The following is a 20098-nucleotide window of genomic DNA, read 5'->3' as shown; positions in this document are numbered from 1 at the left end:
GGTGTGAAATAACTTGAGAACGGAACAACGGATTGATATAAGTTTTTCACCGTTGCATCCGACAAGGGATGCGACGTGTTCGTGCGAGCAAAAAGTTTGGGAAAATCTCTGGAATAATCGGGAAAAAGGGAGATGATTAATGTGTCATTTTGTGTGGGGGAACACATGTCGTTTTACTACAGCCTACTTGATGGTAAGACGAAGTTTGCCGGGACCACTAGTATAATATGAAAATCTTGGACATTAGTAAGGAAGTACTGGAAAACAATTAAAAACCTTAACGTTTTTGCTCCTTTGCACCGGTAATAGTGAGGCGTTCCTATAATTCAATGGGAAATCAATGCAGTGTAAACCACTATTATAGGAACAGAAGTTAGCAAATACCACTACCGGGTACCCCCGTTGGTTTGACCACATTTAATCTGAACACTTTTTAATCTGTACCCCGCTAATTTGCACATCGTTCAGATTAAAAATGGTTCAAACGTCATTTAGCTCATGGAACGGAGTAAAGTGAGATGGAACGCTGTGGAACGGAACGCCGGGTGTGTGAAAGAGGTAACCAGAAATACGTTTCTAGGGTGACTAGATGATCAAATTAAAAATAGACACCGTTTGCATGAGGTACCGTTCAAATTAGCGGGGGTACACGGTATTACTGGAACATGTTCTAGTACTGGAAGAAATGCGTTTTTGAAAGATTCAATAATTTTATCGTCCTAAGATTATTTTTTGCGTGAAATAGAATAGAAAGGCTATCGAATGACGTATTCAGATATGGAAAACGAGCTTCCGTATTTATTTTTTTCGATTTTTTTATTCCTTAACTTGTTACTATTGTCTCCAACGCTGATACAGACGCCTTAGGCGGCATCCACTAATTACGTAACGCTCTAGGGGGAGGGGGGAGTAGGCTCATACGTTACGGCTCATACGTTACGGCTCATACAAAATCATAAAAAATTCCATACAAAAAGCGTTACGGAGGGGGGGGAGGGGTTCAAAAATTTCCAAATTCAGCATTACATAATAAATGGACGCTGCCTTATTGTGATTTACTTGTTAGCTGATATTCGCCAATTTATTCGATGGATTGTGGATCTTCCTCAACTTAGTGAAAATGCCCGTGACTACAAATCAAAGCCATGCTAAATTTGTCTGGATTGGATTCCAGTCAACATATTCCAAACGTACATATGTCAATCCATTATTATAATGTTCTTAATTTGCAAATACTGAAATGCATTTGATTAGCATGATTTGAAAATGTTAAATTTTCTGAGTTGTTATTTTTATTTATCGAAACGAACCATGGAATAATAAATACGAACGCCTACGAACTTTAATTTTAATTTTGCTTGGGTTTCAAATGCCTAGGTGCTCTGAAATATTTGTAGTGGTCTTCATCAGCTTATGTGTAGACTTAAATATTGTAAGAATATACAAGACTACACTCAAAACATGATCTAAAATTGAAGACGATATTTGGATCAATATCTCTTCAAGACAATCAAGACCAGTTATGAATATTGTCCAACTCTTAGTTCAATCTTAAAAATTTGGAAAAACCTGCCAAACCAACATCAATCGAAGAACGTTACATCGTCACAGATTTTTTTTCAGGCATGGTGGAAATCAGAGAACGTCAAACGGCTGCTTTCCTCAAGACGAAGATCCTGGATGTGCTGCAGTCATATGGTGTCTCCCTAGATCAAATTTTCTCCGTAACTGTTGATAATGGCGCGAACATGGTTGCGGCGGTCAATGGGTTGAAACATGAATTTGATGTGCTCATTACTCAGCAAATGTTATCTGAAGATGGTGGCGAATGCGAATCGAAAATGGTTGATGAAATCGACAATGAGGCAGATATTGAAAACGCGGCTTTAGAAAGTCAGGAGATATCGGATTCTTTGTCAGCAGAATTTCAGGAACAGCTTAATCTAGTACGATGTGCTGTACACACTTTACAGCTTGCTGTATTAGACGTTGTTGATAAAAAGGATGAATCCGTTAGACAAATCACAGAACTTGCAAAAAAATGCAAAAATGTCAAATATAATATGCATTTCGATCGCAGTGATTCAACCATTCCTCCAGTTTGGGCACCAACCAGATGGGGTGGCATATTCAAAATGCTTAACAGCTTCCACCGGCAGAAGGAGTTTTATGTTCAACTTGGCCTGCAGTTCCCAGAACTCGGTAAGAAAAAAAGTATAACTTATTTTCAATGCTCGCCATGTGTGCGGCTTATTTTTCAAAAGTTCACAAAACCAAAAATTCGTTTGCTCTACTGAATTTTAATCACATTACAAGAGAAAATTTGAGCCAAAAATATTAACATTTAGAGGTGGCGCAAGCGTCTTGAAGGTGATTTTTCAGGTTATGAAAAATGACCTTCAGTGAAATAAACAAAACTTCGTTAATTTTCAACCGATTTTTAAACTTTTAGCATCAATACCTTAATACCTTAATCAATATTAAATTTATGAAAACTTTATAGAACATAAAATTTGTCTAAAATGTTTTAGTTAGAAGCAATTTATTCCAAATTTTTCCTCATTTTTCTAAAAATGTCAACTTCGTTTGACCATAACTTCATGCTTACAGATCCGATTCCAAATCTTTTACATGATTTTGAAGGTGATTCAATTGTTTTCAAACCTTTCATACATCACATTTCACTTAAAAATCTCTTGACCAAGTTTTTCAGCAAAAACTGAACAAAAACATGATTTTTTAACGAAAAATGCCAGTTTTGACAAACTTACAAGTTAAATATTATATCTAAAGCTGAAACTGGTTTTTCTCATTTGCTAAACCTTTGTGAATGACTTTGCAACAATTTTTAAATAATTTTGAAACAAAAATATGTTTGCATGTGTTAAAAACTATATGCACTATTCAACTCGTAATTAAGGCAAGATGCTTTATAAATTTAAATTTTATAGAAAAAAATAGAAATTTGATTTTTTCATTGAAAAATCATGTTTCCGAATAGTTTTTGTTGAATAACTATGTCAAAACCATTTTTTTGAAAAATGTGTTGCATGAACAGTTTAAAAACAATTAAATTTGCTTCAAAAACATGTAAAAAGATTTGTAATCGATTGAGTAATTATGAAGTTATGGTCAAACAAAAATGATTTTTTTAGTAAAATGAGGAAAAATTTGGATAAAAGTTTTTTATCCAAGACTAGTTTTTTTTATCTAAGACTAGTTTTGATTTTAGACAGATTTGAGTTTTTATAAATTTAATTTTGAAGGTGTTTGTGCTAAAAGTTTCAAAATCGGTTGGAAAATAACAAATTTATGTATATTTAACTGAAGGTCATTTTTCATACCTTGAAAATTCACCTTCAAGACGCTTGCGCTACCTCTAAATGTTAATATTTTTGGCTCATATTTTGGGGTTTCTCTTTTAATGTAATTTAAATTCAGTAGAGCACACGATTTTTTGGTTTTGAGAACTTTTGAAAAATAAGCCGCACCCTACTGCCCAGTGGTGAATAGAATATGCAAGTTCTTCGACTACACTATGTAGCACTATGGAGTTTTTTTTAAGGCAAAGATCGGCAAACCTCGAATTATCAAGAGCACGAATCTAGAGATGCGGACAATCGTTTGCACTGAAAATTTGATCGATTTATAACCATCAGCAAGTGACCAACCGATCAACTTTTTAGCGCGAACGGTTGCCCGATTCTCTGGATTTTTGCTTTTGAAAATATGCAAAAATCCTCACCTCAAGTGCTGATTTATCGGCAGAGCGTTATATACTGTTTTATATCGACTTTGAGAAAATTTACAGAATTATGAAAATAACAGATAAAAGTGAAACGATTGAATTTTGAAATTTATTACATTTTTTTGAATATGTTTTGGTGCAACAGAATTTAAAAAGAAAAACAAAACTAATTACTGAAAAAAAATCTAATCTGAAAAATTATCTGATTTATAGAAGTAACCTCAAAAAACTGGGAGTTCATCGAACATTATGTGCAAGCCTTCGAGCCCTTGGACATCTGCACTAAGAAACTGCAGGAGCGTCATGTTTCGTTGTCTGACTTCTACATAGCGTGGCTGAAGACAATCAACGCAGTGCGGAATATGTTTTCCAATCCGTTCGCGCAGAAATTGACCAAAGCCTTAACCGATCGTTTGATTAAATTGAAGATGTCACAAGCATTCCAGATGGCCCTTTATATGGATCCTCGTTTGAATTACCTGAATTCAAAATTATTCAACGATGAGGAGAAGCTGCATGTTCAGGTATTTTTATAGTTCAACTGATTCCTATTTGTCATTACAATATTGAATAAATTACCCAAAATAAGTGAGGTATCGTTCAATGCCCATACATTATATTACAGTATGTACTTTGAAAAGTTTGGCATCAAAAATAAATATTTCTTGATTTTTGGATGCCAGTCAATATGACTTATGAGCTAATCTTTAAAACTGCTCCTTGATATCTAAGTGGTTATTTTATTTTAGTAGGAAGAACTTTTTCATTGCGTGTTGAATGGTGCTAAACTAAAAAATATGATATGTAAACTCACAGTACTTTTGAAGATTAATGTTTACATGCACTGCATTAATGTAAGATCTTTCTACATATCTTCAGGCATGCATTAAGGACACATGGAACAGGATTCGCAAATTGCAACCATCATCTGGTCCTGGAATATCGACCGAAAAGAATGCCAACGTCAACTCACAATTCGACGATTTCGTAACAGAGCTCTATGGAGGCACTCTATCGAAAACCGATAATGAGGCAACTGATTCATCATTTGCTCAACAACTAAAGGCATTAGATGCTGAACCTCGCCAAGACCATACGTACGACGTTTTTAAACATTGGCTAAAGCGTAGGGAGACTCATCCTGAGCTCTTTGAGGTTGCCATGGTTGTTTTGGCGACACCGTCGAATCAAGTTTCCGTCGAGCGAGCCTTTAGCGCACTTGCTCTAATCCTGACGTCCCATAGGGTTGGATTGGGACCAGATGCGCTAGAAGACATTCTGATTATAAAGCTTAATCGAGACATTTTTGAAAAGGAGACTGATTCAATCGATTGGGATGATATAGTCAATAATATCTATTCTTAAGCTTTCAACGAGATTATGCTTAGCATTACCAAAATTGTCATATAAGAGTAAAAGTATCGAACCATTTTTAATTTGTTATTTGTTAAACATGTTGAATTGTTCATTATGGAATGTTATAAACATTCATAAAATTACATGGATTGTATTATTTAAAACAATGAATATCATAGCTGATGTAGCCTTTATTTCTAGTCTTCTATATTCACCGCATATAGTAATTCGTCAATTGTTGAATGGCCAAAATGCTCGCTGATAGTCAAGCACGCCATTATCTACACGGACTATTCAACAATAGGCTGGATTTATATCCGTTCTTTGTCTTCTTCTAAGAATTACGTCGCCACTGAGACAGAGCCAGCTTCTCAGCTTTGCTTTGTAGCTGCGGACGTTACCGTTAGACTACGGATGTTCTACAATACTGCCCATGTTTGCATAGTCGAAGTAAGCGTCACTGATGTTTTCAACATATCTTCAATGATTTAAAGACGCATGATGCGTAATACGATATGAACCACGCGGGGCTCTAGATGAGGGTTAGAAATCACTCTATATTAATATCAATCATAGCATCTTCAATTGATTTCAATAAGGCAATATAACATCCCGTAAAAAAATATTGACAACACTTTCAAAATAAAATACCAGTTTTTTTAGAAGGGGACGGACGTGGTGTAGTGGTTAGAATACACACCTCTCATACCGAGGACCTGGGATCGAATCCTATCTCCGAGATAGTTGCTTATTATTTAAAAATCTCGTTAATAAAGATAGAAAAAAAACTTTGTTTTCCATTCCCAGCTACAAAACCTTCCCCCAACAAGACACATTTTGAGGGGAGGTGTTGTCAAATACCCCGGGTCTCTTGATCAAGGGGCCCTGACCATTGTAAAAAAGTGAAACATAATCTAAAATTTAAAATACAAATTTGATACGATTTCCAGAGGAAATATAATTAAATGCGATTAGTTCATATTGTAAGAAGTAGGTTGGGTCTTCTCGTAACACACGGTCTCCCATAGTTGCAATCGTGGCTTTTTACGGTCAATTTGTTTTAAATCGTAGTATATAGTAGTCGAAATTTTGGCATGGTATAAAATTAGGAATATTTCACGAGGGTGCCGAATTTGTGGTTAATCTAATCAGACATATTAGGGGTCTATTTTATAAGTCGAGTCGATCAAAATGACTCGACTGGAGTCACTGTCGACCGAAAAATTTGCTCGACTTAGCTCTGTCACTCGAGTTTTTCGACAGTTGTCACTCTATGTGACTGGATTACTATGGGAGTCTACGGATGACATCTGAAATATGCATGCTTGCTTTGATCGACAATGAATACAGACGAGTCACATGAATCTGCTCGATTTACAAAATAGGCCCCTTAGTAAAGGCTTAAAAAGAAATATTATGATCTCCATTTTGATGGCTTTAGAAATGATTACTAAAACTAAGAATTCATTATGACTTCAATCCGGAGAATTTATTTCCAATTATATTATTCTGGTAGTAAATCGAACAATTTACATTCAATGAGATACATTGATAGGTTGGCCAGAGTTCGACTGAAAACCTCTTAAAAAAAAAACAAAAAAAAAATAAAAATAAATAGATAGCTGATATGAGAAATAGTGTATAAATAGTGTTCGAAAACGACTATCATATTTCAATATAGGGTAGGTGTATCGATATTCGTTTTATATTTTTCCTCCTAAACATGGATTGAAAGCTTTAGTTTAACGTTTGTACAGTAGGGCGGTTCAAAATTCAAAAATGTTTGAAAATCCAATCTCCCATATGCTCCTTACTGTTGAAATAGTGTGCTGTGAAATTTTCTGCTTTCTAGATGGTGATTTAAAGGTGGCCCAAAGACAATGTAGGTTTATATGGAAATTACAATGGAAAATTTTGAGAAATGATCCAAATAGGCTAGTACTGTAATGTAAGTACAGTTAACTCTCCCTTACTCGATATTCCGTATCTCGATATCGAGTTAGAGAACCATAGTAAAAGTTGGTTTTCATGGCTAACTCGATGGCCCCTTGGATCGCAGTTGCACTGGTTTTGTGTTCTGTAACTCGATACCTCCCTTACTCGATGGTCCTTCAATATCGAGTAAGGGAGAGATGACTGTACAAACTTGTTATCCCATAGTTAAAACTTATTCTTCAAACCATAGTAAAGAAATTTGCCGAAGAAAGAAATTCAATCCGACGGAAGCAGATATTCATGAGTTTGTTTGCTATTATTTAGCTTAATATAGAATTATAGCCTTGCAAACATATACAAAAATCCCAAACTAAAATTAGCTACAAACGGATTTGTTTCTTCAGCAACATCCTTCATTAAGGTTGGAAGAATGATTTTTCAATATGGGCTGATAAGTTTCTACTTAGATTACAGTACTAGCGTGTTTGGAACATATCTCAAAATTTCTCCATAGTAATTTCTATATAAACCTACATTGTCTTTGGCCAACCTTTAATTCACCACCTAGAAAGCTGAAAATGTCACAGAACCTTATTTTTATGGTAAGGAGCATATGTGAGATTGGATGTTCAAATATTTTTATAATTTGAATCGCCCTAATGTACAGTGTGAGGGGCCCAGATAGCCGTAGCGGTAAACGCGCAGCTATTCAGCAAGACCAAGCTGAGAGTCGTGGGTTCGAATCCCACCGGTCGAGGATCTTTTCGGGTTGGAAATTTTCTCGACTTCCCAGGGCATAGAGTACCCAAGTAACCATAAGCACTAATAATAAGCCCTTAATCAGCATCATAGATGCGTACATGCATTATAATAGCACCACAAATGCTTACAGACCTTATCACAGCACTTCCGCTGCATAGAAACCCTATTACAGCATCATTAATGCTTCTAAGCCTGATGCCTACAGGCATTAAATAAGCACTATATTGGCTTTATATTCGAATACAGAGCATGTTTAAATGCCATCCAGTGTTTTGACAGATATATCACGTGCTTTGTGTTTGCATATAGTGGTAAGAGGGAGTCAAACATAAATCTACTCACTACTACAATTGCAGGATTTATGACGGGGAAAAGTGATGGTTTAAATTGGTCACTTTTCTTTCCAATACTATTCATCTTATGTGGCCGTAGGAACAAAGGAGCAGGACAACAACTCAACAATACGGGTGTCGTAGGTTCGAGACGCTAAATGAGGAATTTCATCATCATAAAACGAGGATCAAAATGTGGCAATTGCAAGTCCTCAGAAGGATGAAAACTACCAAAACAAATATGTCTGATACGGATTTTATTACATTTTTTGCATACTATTAGAGGTTTCCATTTTCATTCATTCATTTATTTACCTCATGTACTAGTTGCTTGGCCGCATACGCGAAAGCTCTCTGGCTGCGTACGCGAAAGCACAAAATATTCGCCCTAAAAACCTGGCGAAAACAACTGACGTTTCTCACGTGGTCTTATATCAGCATTAGTGGTGCCGAGAAGCCCGGTTATATCTTGGCATCATAATGGCACGCTATTTCGCCTTTTTTGGCATTATAATAGCATTATATGCGTATATAAAACTGACATGCATCAAATGATTACCCTATATGCGCATATAATGCTGTTACCGTGCCGCATTATCGTGCTTACTGGTTACTTGGGTATCTTCGTACCTGCCACACGATATACACATGCAAAAATGGTCATTGGCATAGTAAGCTCTCAGTTAATAACTGTGGAAGTGCTCATTAGAACACTAAGCTGAGAAGCAGGCTCTGTCCCAGTAGGGACGTAACGCCAGATAAAAAAAATGTACAGTGTAAAATCCTTTGATTGGTGTTAAAACATATTCTTCCTTTGGGTGGCGAATGCTGGTACATGTACCCTAGGGATGCAAATTTCCCATTTGATTGACAATGATTTAGAAAATCACGAACAAATTCTTTGAAACTATCAACTACTATTTACCGAAATTGTGATAATCACAATAGAAATAAATAATTATATTATGACGCCGTAACTCCTCATAAACCCCTCTTGTATTTATTTTGACTCGACGTGTAAATCAAAAGGAGAGTCACTTCACTCGAGTCGAGAATTGTCACTTCGCTATACGAGACCGACAATACTCACCTCACCCTACTCGTAAAATAGACCCATGAGCGTCGTGGGTTCGGATCCCGTCGGTCGAGGTTTTTTTTGTAATGGGAAATTTTCTCAATTTTTCATTGTATAGTGTATTTTTGTGATTACCACACGAAATACAAATGAACAAATAATATCAATTGTTGAGGACAGCTTTCGGTTAATAACTGTGGAAGTACTCATAATAACACTAAGCTGAGGAAGAGGCTCTATCTCTGTTAGGGTGTGAGGCCAGGAAGAAGGAGAATGGTACAAAAGCAAGGGTTGTGCAAAAAAGTAGATTTTTGTGAATAAAATATAATATAATTGTATTATAATCCCTGGATTATTTTCTTTATAAATAATAAAATACAATTTGTGTATTTTACACAGTCATCGAGTTGACTACAATATTTTATTTTTTTAAATCATCATGCAAACTCATTTGAGAGGATTAGAAGCAAAGGGGTGTAAGTGACAAAAATCTTCGTTCGACAAAATCGAGTTCGAAGCTTAAGAGCGGTACAATCTTTCAGTATACTTAACTCAAAACCGACCAAAATGTCACTTACACCTCTTTGCGTTCCCCTAGCAGAGTATGTATCTTCGAATTAGACTTTTCCCATATAATTTCTATCTCAAAGTAGTGTTTTATCACCCTCTCCTCTGCCTTGGACCGCGTACATCAGCTTCTGGCCACACACATCCAGGCGCTCAACATAACTGATTCTCAAATCCATCCGGTTAAATGCTTAGGATCGAAGGATAAGTATCTAAGCTTAAAATAGAACTTGTTGTGGCAAACTGCTAGCCACAAAGAGCGGATTTTTTTTTTCTGAATGGAGCTATTATTCCAATTTTGCCAATCAATAGCGAACGGGATTAGTTCCTGCCACCTGAAATAAACAAGATTGAAAACTAGATGTTGCAGATCGCAGATAATGATTACTTACTGTTTTCGAGTTGATGCGGAGATTGTTTTTTAATTTGCACAATTAATTAGTAATATTTGGTACTGCGGACAAAAAAAAAACACCAACAGAAACTCAGATTCGTTCACTGAGACGATGAACGATAATCAAATCTAGGCTATGAAGATCATTTTGACAGTTGTCAACAATCACAATGAACGTGACGTCTGTATGGTGAATGAACTTTGGAGTGATTTGAATGGCAGTAGTTCACTCGTTGGGATTCATCGGTTGTCGGATTTGGTCGTCTTGATTTTCGATTGATGTCCATAGGTTTTCAATGCAAAGTAGATTGAATGTCTCAATATATGAGTTCTATGAAGATGAATATTTACAGGACTGAGTGGAAGTATAGAGTAGAATCAGTGTTGATAGACTCACACTCAAAATCTCAATCAATACGCTCTCCCGTGAGAGCAAACTCATTAGAGATCTGCTTCGCAAATCTCACGCTTGAGATTTTGATGCAAAATCAACTCAATCAACTCAAACCGTAAAAAATGATTCAATCTCAAAACCCGGCAAAAGTTCGTGAAACCCGAATGTTGTTGTTTACGTTAGAAAGGATTAACATAATTTTAACAGACTAACAAGAAATTATTGCCGTGTGTGAGTAAACTGTGGAAATATGAGACAATGAGTTAAACAGGTGAGCCAACTCATCCATGATTTTTTGACTGCTGAGTTACATGATTGACAACTCACACATGAAAAATCTCAAGCGTGAGTTGTGAGAAATTGAGTTTTTCACAACACTGAGTAGAATCATAATTTAATGAACCTACTGGTCAAAGATGTTACGTTGTCTACTTCCCATACTCCTATACCCAGGGCTGTTTGGGCTGTTTGGGCACGTCAGGAGTTAATCATCAATGTTAACTTCCTTTTCCCGAACAGCCTAGATAGCCGTGTAGTGTCGGTAGCGGTTGTTTCAATTGGCTAAGAATTAACACTACGGACTGCCTGTTCCGGTGGTATAAGTCCATCTCACAGGTGACCCCTAATTCATGCCGCTTTAAGCTTACCGTGCCTAAGAATGAATGGTTAGGGGGGTCTAAACAAAACCTAACCGCAAACGGAGCCTGTGGAGTACCAGGGCGCCCTCTACAGTATTGTGCCCTTCCTGTGCTACCCGGAGCAATGGTGCAGGTGACCTTGTGTTTCTCCGAGATAATCGGCTTCCCTTCTTCAGTCTCAAACCTGAGGCTAAATAAGGGTGGGATTATAAGGATGTTGTAAATTACCTAGTTTAAATTTTTCACCCTTATGGCTTCGCATTATGCGTTTTTTTTGTTGGGGCAGCAGGGACGACAGTCCAGGGGCTTAACGGACCCCCCCCCCAGGACCTCTGCGAGTTGGGGAGTTGCCCAGGATGTGGTGAAGTTCGCAGTGGGCTCTGATGAACCTTCATAAAAACCACAAAAATCCGAATGCAACTCTGTCACAGCGACCGGTGCCGCTTAAAGTACCCTAGCCCAAACTAACAGGAGTGCAACCGGCACATCAGGATTGATACCAGTGAGATCCTGATTATGGCATACTGGTCGCGATACAAACGGACAAGGCATGGAATTACGAGTAGGAGTGCTTCGAGCACATTGGGACCAACGCCAGTACGGCCCCAATTATGTATACTGGCAGCGCACGACAAAGGACAAGTAACGGTATATGTACTGGATAATATGCTTTGAGGCTGACAGCGGCGACATTCTACTCCCTTAGTAGGGTCGGGTGACACTGGCCCGAAACGGCGAGTGGGTTAATGGCGCAGGCTGCCCCCGTCCCGTAAAACCGTGGCAGGCCTTAGAGTACGTTCCAAATCCGTCGCCTGGTTGTTCCAACTGGGCGGGAGTAGGCTCAGATGCCATTACCTGACCTGCGCCGATCCGGCTCTGAACATAGTACCCCATAAAGGACTATGTCAACCCTAGCATGGCCTCCCTGCTTGCATAGATAACCATGGGATTATAAAGGCGACTATTCCAGCGGAGATGGATAGCGGCTCTTAGGGGGACCCATAAGAGATGATCAACCAAAACAAACAACTAGCGGAATGTGAAGGAGAGGCTTCTGGACCTATCAGTAACCGGCTAAGGTTCCCGCCAAGGAAGGAGGCGACCAACTTTATTGAAAACAGTGTGGGCAAAAGCCTAGATACTGTGACGACGGCAGGCACTGGCCGCTCCAGTGCAACATGTGTGGTGACCGATGGCCCGGGACTAATCGAGGCCATGGATCGCAATAGGGAGTACCTCCCTAAAATGCAGGTAGCTGCTGAGCAACTTGATGTCATCATCGAATATGTTAAAAGCAAAACAAATATCAGCAAAGACTTGAAAACAAGTCTACTGAAATTGCGACAATCAGTCCTAGCTGCAAAGCAGGACTACGAGAAAGCCAAGGAACAACTGGGCAAGGTAGAAGGCCAAAAAGACACTAGGTCGTGTCAGACCGAAGTGTTTTCCTTCACAGGCAACGCGAATATATCTGATGATATTATTCGATACGCGATGCGGAAGAGGGAAGCTTCCGGGGATGAATATGCGGCGAAAAGACGTATGGTTGCTAAGGGAAAAGTGACCTACGCGGCCGTCCTCCAAAGCGGAAAAGCTGGCACGAGCCAAGCCCCGCGATCAAGAGGACATGGCAACAAAGGAGAGGCCAACACCAATCCTAAGGCCAAGAAAGCCAAGAAAAAGGAGCCACGGGTTAACCGGAACCAGGCAGTGCATCCACAGGAACCACGGGCACAAGGCAACAGCAACCCGTGGATACGAGTTGGAAATAAGAAAAAACAGAGGAAACCGAAAACGGAGCCCAAGGAGAGCGCTAAACCGAAAACAGCGAAACGTAGGAATTTAGGCGAAGCCCTCGTTATCAAAACAGAGGAAGCAAAATACGCCGAGGTTCTGAAGGCGATGCGAAGCACAGAGAAGCTATCGCCATTGGGCGCAGACGTGCGAAGCATAAGGCGAACTAGGATTGGTGAAATGATCCTAGTCTTAAAGAAGGACGCCAAGGAAAAGGGTGCAGTCTATAAGCAACTGGCACAAGAAGTACTTGGTGACGAGGTTGATGTAAGATCCCTTACTGCTGAAGCGACTCTCCAGTGTAAAAATCTGGATGAGGTCACCGATGCAGCGGAGGTCTCGGCTGCCCTCAAAGAGCAGTGTGACATCGACGTAGCCAGTAAGGCCATCCACCTTAGAAAGGGCCCGCAGGGCACCCAGGTGGCGGCGATCAGGCTGCCGGTCGCAGAGGCCAACAAAGCGAAGAACTTGGGAATACTCAAGGTAGGCTGGTCGGTTTGCCGGCTGAGCATACAACAGCCTCCTGAAGTTTGCTTCAAGTGTTTCGGGAAGGGCCATAAGTCGTGGAATTGCAATGGTCCCGACAGAAGTAAGATGTGCAGAAAATGCGGCGCTGAAGGCCATAGGGCAAGCGATTGTAAGCAAATCGCTAAGTGCCTAATATGTGTCTACAGAGCAGACAACGGACACTTAACGGGCGGACCCAAATGTCCGGGCACAAGCGGAGTATCAAAGCAGCCAAAACGGAAGTAACACAGTTAAATTTAAACCACTGTGATGCAGCCCAGCAGCTGCTTTGGCAGTCAGTCTCGGAAACCAAGACTGACGTGGTGTTATTATCGGACCCATACCGCATACCAGCCAACAACGGGAACTGGGTGGCGGATAGGTCTCAACAGCTAGCAGCTATAGGGACGACAGGACGATACCCAATCCAAGAAGTAGTCTCTAGCTCAAATGACGGTTTTGCGATAGCAAAAATCAACGGCGTGTTCTATTGCAGTTGTTACGCGCCCCCAAGGTGGTCGATTGAGGAATTTTCCCACATGGTTGACAGGATGATGGCCGAACTAGCTAATCGGCAGCCAGTAGTGATAGCTGGCGACTTTAATGCATGGGCAGTGGAGTGGGGTAGCCGCTGCACCAATCAAAGAGGCCAGCTATTGTTGGAATCCCTGGCCGCATTAAATGTAGAGCTGGCAAATGTGGGTACAGTGAGTACCTTCCGCAGAAATGGTGCAGAATCGATCATCGACGTGACGTTTTGTAGTCCTAACCTTTTAGGTACCATGAACTGGCGCGTTGATGACGGTTATACTCATAGCGATCATCAATCGATTCGCTATAGTATAATACCAGGCGGGCAGAAGGCAGCGCGATGTAACTCGACCCAAGCCCGAGGATGGAAAACAGCGCGCTTCGACGGCGAAGTATTCACTGAAGCCCTGAGGCGCGAACGGAACACTCTGGACCTAAACGGTGAAGAGCTAGTTGCTGTGATATCACGAGCGTGTGATGCTTCCATGCCGAGAAAAGCCCCTCCTAGAGAGAACAGGCCGCCAATGTATTGGTGGTGCGAATCAATTGCAAATCTTCGAGCAATCTGCCTTCGGGCTAGACGAAGACTGCAACGCGCACGCAGAAGCACAAAGAGAGGAACGCGGTGCAGCATTCAGAGAGGCAAAGTTGGTTCTCAAAAAGGAAATCAAGAGTCGAAAACGGGCATGCTTTGAAAGTCTATGTGAGAGTGCCAATTGTAGTCCATGGGGTGACGCCTACAGAGTGGTAATGGCTAAGACCAAAGGAGGGCTCCATCCCATTACCCCGAACGCCATTACCCCGAACGCCACTACCCCGAACGCCACTACCCCGAACGCCACTACCCCGAATGGGTCACTACCCCGAAAGCCATTACCCCGAATGGGCCATTACCCCGAACGTCACTACCCCGAATGAGCCATTACCCCGAATAGTATGAGATACAGTATAGTATCTTGTTTTGCGCAAAAATGCGTCTCTAATGAAGGCTGGTAATTAATGGCACGTAAAATTCGTCGGTAAAATGTTCATCATATATTTTCCCTTTTTTTATATGCCAGCTATTCTTTCGAAATATCTTGATGGCAACTATATTCTTCTCATTCTTTCTGAGACAGTGCCTGTTTATCAGCTCAGGAGGCACCTTCGCAATTCAAGGGTTCATTCACAATTGCCATTTTTAGCACCTACCCACCCCCTCGTACTTTTTTTTGTATGGAAATTCTACATATTGTGAATGGGCTGTAATATTTTGAGGACAACCACCCACAAACTTGTTTGCTCCCTTCAGCGTTACGATATTTGTGAATGGGCTTTAATAAAATAAGCCTTCTATTGACTGAAAGGAATTCGAACCCTCAATATGGTGTTGCCTAACAGATGCGTACTCACCGGTATTTGGACTTGTTGGTAGTGTTCATATTTCAGTTTTGTTTTTGAACAAATATTTTCCTTTCTTATGAATATAGGTTCTGTCATAGCGGCTCCATCCCATTACCCCGAACGCCATTACCCCGAACGCCACTACCCCGAACGCCACTACCCCGAATGGGTCACTACCCCGAAAGCCATTACCCCGAATGGGTCATTACCCCGAACGCCACTACCCCGAATGAGCCATTACCCCGAATAGTATGAGATACAGAGCGATATCTTGTTTGGCGGGCAAAAATGCATCTCTTATGAAAACTGGTAATTAATGGTACGTAAAATTCATCAGTAAAATGTTCATCACATATTTTCCCTTATTTTATATGTCAGCTATTCTTTCGAAATATCTTGTTGGTTACTATCTTCTCCTCATTCTTTCTGAGACAGTGCCTGTTTGTCAGCTCAGTAGATACTTTCGCAGCTCTAGGGTTCATTCCCAAATGTCATATCGCTAAAAATATCCTTTTTTGACACCTACCCACCCCTTCATACCATTTTTTGTATGGAAATTCTACATATTGTGTATGGGCTGTAACATTTAAGGACCACCACCCACAACACTTGTTTGTCCCCTTCAGCGTTACGAAATTTGTGAATGGGCTTTTAATAAAATTAGGGTGGCTGATCCAGTGGTAGTGTGTGTACCAATAATAGTGGTAGTGCGGTTTCGAGCGTGTTATAGTCAATTTTTATTTTTATGTGTATTTTTCTAACATGGCCCTTGTTAAATTGATATGAATGTGTAAAAAATTTGGTTGAAAATTAGTAAGGAAATAGTAGAAAACAATTAAAAGCCTTAACTTTTTTGCTCCTTTGCACCAGTGATAGTGGGACGTTCCTATAATAGTGGGTTTCAATGGAAAATCAATGTAAACCACTATTATAGGAACAGACGTTAGCAAATGCTGCTATTACTGGAACATGTTCCAGTAATGGAGGAAGTGCTTTTTTGAAAGATTCGGTGATTTTATTATTCTTAGATTATTTTTTTACGTAAAATAGAATAGAAAAGCTTTCATATAACGTATTCAGATATGAAAAAAGAGCATCCGTTATTTTCTGGCGATTTTTTATTCCTCAACCCGTTACTATTGCCACTATGACTGGTACAGACGCCCTACTCTTTTATTGACTAAAAGCTTTCCTTGTCAACTTTCCATTCTTGTACATGTGCCTCTATGCCCAGGGACTACAATAAAATGTTAAATGCATAAGATCAGCCACCGGAGGAATTCGAACCCATAACCCTCAATATGGTCTTGCTGAATAACTGCGTGATCACCGATATTTGGACTTCTTAGTGGTGTGCAAATTTCAATTTTGTGATTAAACAAATATTTTCCTTTCTTATGAATGTACGTTGTGCTATAACATCACGTTGTAACAATGATCATTCACGTCATAGCTGAAACCATTTCACCAGAAATTTGGCCTTCTTTCTTAAATAAGCTGTTCTTTCAAGTTTTCGTTGGAAAAGCTTGTCACTAATATTTCCATATAGAACAGTTTTTTTAAGGATGCACTAAAGTGAATACTGCTATAATTCTAATCAGAAATTTTCCCTTTCTTTTATCTTCTTGTATTTAAACAGACAGGTATCTTATGGATATGCTCACCACTTTCTGCCATAATAATTTCTTCATTGTCTTGAATTAAATAAAAAAGTTTTTTTAGTGATTATCTCAACGAAATCCAAATTAATGATCCCACAAACCAACGAAAGTTTTTACTGTAGCAAAAATCAGAGGCTGCTGGTTTTTCTAACATGTACAAGTATATTAAGGTTTCCTTGCTATAGCGGAGCGGTTGTCTATCAGGCTGGTCTTCAAGCGGATTCCATAGGACAACACTTGCGACGACTATCTCAGGGTGATCTTCCATTACCATTGTTTACGAAACAAAATCTTTAGGAAGAACCTAATGCTAGTACCCCGACACCTACAAAAATGAGTAAAGAAAGTGGGTACTGACGTCCAACAAGAGACTTTACTACATCCTATTTTTTGCATATTATAGCTATCCTTATCATAATAAATTCACCCTTCTTTTCGAAATAGGCTGTTCTTCAGAGTATTGCGATGTGGCTGTGTGAATCTCACCAAAATTAGAGGAATAATCCAAACGAAACTTAGTATGTAAAAATTATTTGCTGAAAATATAGTTGCTTTTTTATCTTCTTATCTTTGAAAAATACATTGTTGAGCCAAACTCGGTAAATACTCATAAAGAATCGTGCAATTGTCTCCTCACTCTCTAACTAGAATAAGCCTAAGAATGTCATGCATTCGGGGTAATGGCGTTCGGGGTAGTGACCCATTCGGGGTAGTGGCGTTCGGGGTAATGACCCATTCGGGGTAATGGCTTTCGGGGTAATGGCGTTCGGGGTAGTGGCATTCGGGGTAGTGGCGTTCGGGGTAGTGTCATAGAATCGTCATAGCATCACGTTGTTACAGTGATCGTTCACGTCATAGCTGCAAACATTTCACCAGAAATTTGCCCTTCTTTTTTAGATAGGCTGTTCTTTCACAATTTTGTTGGATAAGCTAGTCACTAATATTTCCATATAGAACAGCTTTTTATAAAGGAATATATCTTGAAGGCATTCACTAAAGTGATTCCTGCTATAATTCTAATCGGAAATTTTCCCTTTCTTTTATCTGCTTGTATTAAAACAGACAGGTCTCTTATGGATTTACTCACCATTTTTCATCATTATTTCATTAGAGTAAAGTGGGGCAAAAGTTCGAGTGGGGCAAGAGTTTCTTTTTGAGATTTCTCGCTCAAATCAAATCAAAACTTAGATATGTCATGGTGGTTCGAATGCTATTCAAGTAAGAGACTTTCACTGCAAATATCATAAAAATCTATTGAGATTTGGAAAAGTTATGGCTATTAGTTGTTTTTCGACGTAAATATTGTAATATTTGGTCAAACTTTCGATGCATGGAATTATATGAAGATAAAATATTTTTCAATATTTTATGTAAGGGCGTTTCTAGGCCTATCATAAGGATGCTTTGACGTGTATTAGTTTTTCCATAAATAGTTGGAATCAATTTTTGGCCCATAGCGGGGCAAAAGTTCGAATCTGCGGGGCAAAAGTTCGACCCATGTATAAACCCACGTAAAATTTTTCAAATTTCCTGAAATCTACATATTATCTTCAAATTTAGCGAAATTTGCCTGATCGTGCGAAAAATGTCACAAAAATTTTACATTTTCACTTAGTTTTGCGAAAAACTGCTATTTTTTGGGTGTATTACAATTAACCCTGTTTTGGGCATTTTTTGATGAAAATTTAGTGTGTATTTTTTGGCAAACATAAGTTTACGGCTGGTATAAAGTATGTTTGGCATAAAAGTATTGATATTTTGTGTTTTAGCCAACGAACTTTTGCCCCACACTAGATTCGAACTTTTGCCCCACCGGTGGGGCAAAAGTTCGTTTAAGACAATCAATTTTGAAACTGTTATAACTAAAAATGGGTAAATATTTTGACACAAGTTTGTTCAGCAAAGTTATAGCCAATATGTTGAAGGTTCACTGTATGGTATATGTTTTGTTTCATCTGCTATTGTTTTCCTGGAAATTTTGATTATACCACTAAGGTCGAACTTTTGCCCCACCTTACTCTATCTTGAATCAAAAAAAATATTTTTTTTTGTGGTTATCTCACAGAAATTCAAATCAATGATCCCACAAATCAACAAAAGTTCTTACTGTAGCGTCAATCAGAGGCCGCCGATTTTTCTAACATGTACAAGTGTGGCGTGAAACTGTTGATTCAGTGTTATCTGTGTAGATGTTAACTAAATAAATGAAATAATGAAAGTGTACAAGTGCGATAGCGGAACGGTCGTCTATTAGGTTGGTTTTAGGCGGGTTCCATAGAACAACACTTGCAGCGACTATCCATTACCATCGTTTACGAAACAAAATCTTTAAGAAGATCTTAATCTTAATGCCCGACACCTATAAAAATGAGTAAAGGAAGTGGCTACCGACGTCCAATAAGAGACTTTACTACATCCTAATTTTGTGCATATTATAGCTATCCTTCTCATAATAAATTCACCCTTCTTTTCGAAATAGGCTGTTCTTCAGAGCATTGCAATGTGGCTGTGTGAATCTTCCCAAAATTAGAGGACAAAACTTAGTGTGTAAAATTTTTTTGCTGAACAACTAGCTGCTTTTTTATCTTCTAATATTTGCAAAATACATTTTTGACCCAAACTCGTGAAATACTCAAAAGGAATCGTAAAATTATCTCCCCACTCTCTAACTAGAATATGTCTCAATATGTTATCCATTCGGGGTAATGGCGTTCGGGGTAGTGACCCATTCGGGGTAGTGGCGTTCGGGGTAATGACCCATTCGGGGTAATGGCTTTCGGGGTAATGGCGTTCGGGGTAGTGGCATTCGGGGTAGTGGCGTTCGGGGTAGTGTCATAGAATCCCAAAGGAGCCATAGCGCCCCAAGAGAAATCGCCCGAGTTGCTGCGATCGATAATCGATGTACTCTTCCCGCACCATCCCATAAGCCCATGGCCCCCAGCGCCGTATGCAGCAGATGAAGGAGAAGAAGTGGCGAGAGTGACGAACGAAGAGCTGGCAGAAGTCGTGAAATCATTCGCG

The 20098-nt window shown here is 39.4% G+C and overlaps 1 protein-coding gene and 1 long non-coding RNA gene across 2 annotated transcripts; one reads left to right on the top strand and one right to left on the bottom strand.

Annotated features, from left to right (window-relative positions):
* The first annotated feature begins 3931 nt into the window (after window positions 1–3931).
* LOC110677242 lies at window positions 3932–5265 on the top strand. Its single transcript, XM_021848320.1, has 2 exons — window positions 3932–4272; window positions 4628–5265. Exons 1-2 carry the CDS (start codon window positions 4111–4113, stop codon window positions 5111–5113), a joined length of 648 nt encoding a protein of 215 aa, XP_021704012.1. The 5' UTR covers window positions 3932–4110; the 3' UTR covers window positions 5114–5265.
* A 4788-nt stretch (window positions 5266–10053) lies between these two features.
* Window positions 10054–10393, bottom strand: LOC110677241. The gene is made up of 2 exons (XR_002501048.1): window positions 10168–10393; window positions 10054–10110 (listed from the first exon to the last, which is right to left on the bottom strand). It is a non-coding gene; the product is annotated as an uncharacterized LOC110677241 (long non-coding RNA).
* Between the last annotated feature and the right edge of the window lie 9705 nt (window positions 10394–20098).

Source organism: Aedes aegypti, chromosome 2 (assembly GCF_002204515.2).
Source record: "Aedes aegypti strain LVP_AGWG chromosome 2, AaegL5.0 Primary Assembly, whole genome shotgun sequence".
NCBI classification, from domain to species: Eukaryota; Metazoa; Arthropoda; class Insecta; order Diptera; family Culicidae; genus Aedes; species Aedes aegypti.
Note: the sequence above shows the minus strand (reverse complement) of the source record. Positions and strands in the feature narration are given on the sequence as shown.

Bases quoted from the DNA above. Each gene is read 5' to 3' on its own strand.
- LOC110677242 (XM_021848320.1), top strand. From the start codon at position 4,111: ATGTTTTCCAATCCGTTCGCGCAGAAATTGACCAAAGCCTTAACCGAT. The intron at 4,273-4,627 runs GTATTTTTATAG...ACATATCTTCAG, and splicing joins AGGAGAAGCTGCATGTTCAG to GCATGCATTAAGGACACATG.